Source organism: Morone saxatilis, unplaced genomic scaffold (genome assembly GCF_004916995.1).
Source record: "Morone saxatilis isolate NCDOM2014 unplaced genomic scaffold, NCSU_SB_2.0 Contig9, whole genome shotgun sequence".
Lineage (NCBI taxonomy): Eukaryota > Metazoa > Chordata > Actinopteri > Moronidae > Morone > Morone saxatilis.
In genome coordinates this window covers 4,284,486-4,288,109 of record NW_023340268.1, presented here as the reverse complement: position 1 = coordinate 4,288,109, position 3,624 = coordinate 4,284,486, and the positions used below count along the sequence as shown (strand labels likewise).

General features: G+C 39.1%; 1 protein-coding gene across 1 annotated transcript in view; it reads right to left on the bottom strand.

Annotated features, from left to right (window-relative positions):
* Window positions 1–2,638: 2,638 nt before the first annotated feature.
* Window positions 2,639–3,624, bottom strand: part of sall3b (spalt-like transcription factor 3b) — a 10,535-nt gene continuing 9,549 nt past the window's right edge. Inside the window, exon 4 of the mRNA XM_035681782.1 lies at window positions 2,639–3,436. Within this exon, the coding sequence (XP_035537675.1) occupies window positions 3,044–3,436 (393 nt within the window). The 3' untranslated portion in view covers window positions 2,639–3,043. The remainder of the gene's footprint in view (window positions 3,437–3,624) is intronic.

Sequence of the window (3,624 nt, the reverse complement as noted above, 5' to 3'; positions counted from 1 at the left end):
TCAGTTCCTCCCCCGGAAAAGCACACACTGCCCTTTTGTTACGTTTCAGTCAGTGCCTACTTTTAGTAAGCAAAAACACATTCTGTACCTTTATTTTTGGCTATGTTCGCGCTACACAAGCACAACTACGGAGATAACAACGGACAAAAAGACGGCTGTCCCTACACCCTCTCCACCACCAGCCCCCCCCTCGCCCTCTCCCCCTCTTCCTTCCCGGCGTGAGTCTTCATAAATTACGATTCTTTCCCCACGGTAAGTTGAACGCAGCACCCAGATATCCTAACTTTAGTGTGACGTCAGGAACCGCCGAGCCAAGAATGGGCTGACCAGCCATCCCCGTTGAATGCCCAGTGGCGGAAGAACTCGAGGAGAGCCTCCGTATTACAACTCAGCAAGACATTCAAGGTACCGGAGGAAGGGCCAGCTGGGGGCCCGCGGCTTCGACCTTGGTGCTGAATAAACAGTGCCTGTTATTGTAAAATGTTTTAAATGTCGCTCCCGGGGGTCCGTGTCTGCGTCGGCTAGCTGTTAGCTCCGTGTTTGTTAGCAAAGCTCGCTTCGCAATTTCTTTTTAATTTCTTTTTATCTTAACAGCTGTTTTCTTCCTGTCGCTCAGCCACTGTCAAGCATAAAGCCTGCAACCCGTCTAATGTTTAATCTGCTTTTACTTGTGCAATAACCAAACGCAGACAAGCCTCTAAGTTAGTGGCAGACGAGTTAAATATATCGATCAAGCTCAGCCCCCCCCCCCTCCTGGTATTTAAAGCTTAAAGTCCACCATGATATTTAATTATCTTATGTGTGTTCAAGCCCTGACTCCCGTTGTGTAAAGGTGTTGTTGCATGCTGTAGTCATCATTCACCTTGTTCATTTTTTCAGACCCCTGGACGGTCAAGGAATGGAGATGAAATGAATCTAGACATTCAGCAGGTACTTTTAGACCAATGTAGTTACTGTTTAAATCAGTGGTTCCCAACCTTTTTCCTTTTATTATTTATATATATATAAACATCGAGTAAATAGTAACTAAGTGACTTATTTTCATAATTATAGTTCTAATGCATAGACAATAACAATAACATACAGAACTTATAGACTAAATAAATAACACAACAACTGAAGGAAGTGTCTTAAAGTTCGCTTCATAGATGAGTTTTTACTGATATTGTGTTAAGGAACTTTTAATGCAATTTTCTGGCCTGTATTATGTGTGTATCTCTTTTTAAGTTTTACAATGTTTAATAGCTTTCCTTTTTTTTTGTTGACAAATTCAGTGTTTTCTTCTCCTTGAGGCGTGGGACATTTTTCGTATTCAGGCTCTGTGGTTGCTTTACTTTAACTTCAGTAATAATTTAAACTTTAAATAATAACAATTCTATTTAGGTTTTACTTCCACAGAAAAAGTAGAGCTTTGGTTCTCTGCCTGGGCCCGAACCCTGCCCGAACCCAGCGGGTCGAGTCGGGTCCATTCGGGTTCAGGCAGAGAATCAAAACAACAGCCATAGGTCGGGATCGGACAGATATATATTTTATAAATAATGCAAGCAGCTGTAATTAATGTGTGAATGTTTTATTTATTAGTTTTGATAATAATTTGCACTAAATTACGCACAATGTTGTTTACTTTTGCTTGTAATTAACTTTATTTATTTTAAGCAGAAATTTAGGTGTGGGTCGGGGCTCGGGCTTTTATGGTTCGGGCTCGGTTTTGGCTTACACAGACTTTTTTCCACAGTGTGGTCAAGTAACATGTATAGTTAATGGTAAAATGAGACTGTGAAGCATTGTACAGAGCGTTATATTTTACATAGCATGTGGTGTCAAATTAAAAAGAAACTGTGAGATACAGTTGCAGAAGAAGGTAATAAGTTAGGTATTTTTCACATGTAGGCTGAGTTAAAATAGTTTAGTGTTTTCCCGAAACCCACCTCTTTTCTTTGTAAAAAGTTTGTTTATTTTTTATTTTAGTAAAAGATAATATTCCGGATAAATTGGCGTAATAGTTTGCCACAGCCATTTCCAAGGAAGTCTGAATTAATCTGAAAAAATTCCCCTTTCTGATTCTTTCGTCTGATTCATCATCTCCCAGTGGACTGCACCAAATATATACAAAACTGAATTATGCAGCCTGAAAACTGAAACCAACAAATAACTCTAAAGTATATCTTACTACTAGCAGTAGAAGTTGTTATTATTTCTATTATTTTATCTATAACACAGTGTTTTGGGATATGCTACAGTTAGATATGGGTGTTTGCTGCAGGCCTACAACAAGAGCACAAAAGATAAACAAGATACAGACACGTGTTAACAAATGCATTTTGTCCATTAGTGCAAATCTGAATCTGAAGTTTGTTTGTTTGCTAAAAAAAATAGCTTAGTTGGTTTATAAATGAGGTCAAGAGAGAGGTGACGTTTAGTAGTTATGGAGATGAAGCTAAATGAAATGAAAGAGAACAATTTGCTTTGATGTAATTTCTATGGAGGAGTGTGTGAAATAACACCAAGACAAGTAGGCTCTTTTCAGTGTTTAAACAGAGAGAGGTAGTGAATTGAACATACAGACTGTTTGTTCTAGTTTTTATTCGGTCCAACTGTTGTTTAGGAATGACAATTTCTCACCGTAACATTGAAAACACCTCACTGAAACTCCTAATTGTGGGTATTCATGAGCATGTCTTGTGCTTTGCGCCAGCTATCAGCGCTGGGCAGTTGTCCGGAGGAGATAGCAGACTCTTTGCATTATTGATTTCAACATATGTTCCCTTCTTTAGAGCAACCAAACCTCTAAGCACCGTAGGAATTCTCAGGTCCAAGTTAAACAACTTATTTAATGTATAGAAAAAAAAAAACATTCACAAATGACGGCAAAGTAAAATAGCAAAATGTGAATACCCTACTATTCTCTGTCAGTTGATAAAAAGTTCATTTTTTTAAGTCTATATATAATACATAAGAACAAACAAGGTGTTTTACAAATATTGTAACGTCCATAATAGATTGCATAAGTATCAAGTCACCATTCAGCTTTTTTTTTTTTTTTTCAATTGATTCCAATTTCTTTGCTGTCATCAATCAGCATAGAAAAATGCCTATTATTTCCCAGGTCCATGCCTGTCTTGGTTCGACTGGTTATTGGACTTCCTGCGGTGCTCACTCTGTCCATGCCTGCAGTCAGAGGGTGAAGCTGAGAGATGCCTCTGTTCTGGATCACTGAGATCTCGTTGTTCTTCGTGGCCAGGCTGTTGGCGATAGCTGTCGCGTAACGGTTCCAAAATCCAGGGTCTACATTCATTGCTCGTGCTGCCAGGTCCTTCTGAAACATCTCTCCAAACTTCACAGCCTCGCCACCCAGCAGGGCCATGGGGTTCTCCACTGACAGCCGCCGGCCTCTCCTGGCTGGTGCGTTGTTCCACATGTGGGTTCCCATATGAACCTGAAAATCACATGTACGATATTATATTTAGTGGATGCTTTTATTTCAGAATACAAACATTCCAGTAAATATCAAGCCACCTACAGAAAAAGAGTTACTTGAATCTCCCTATTGAACTATACTCTCCCATTGTATATATTGAAAAATGTATTATTGAAAGATGTAAAAATGTTTCAGGTACATTTTAC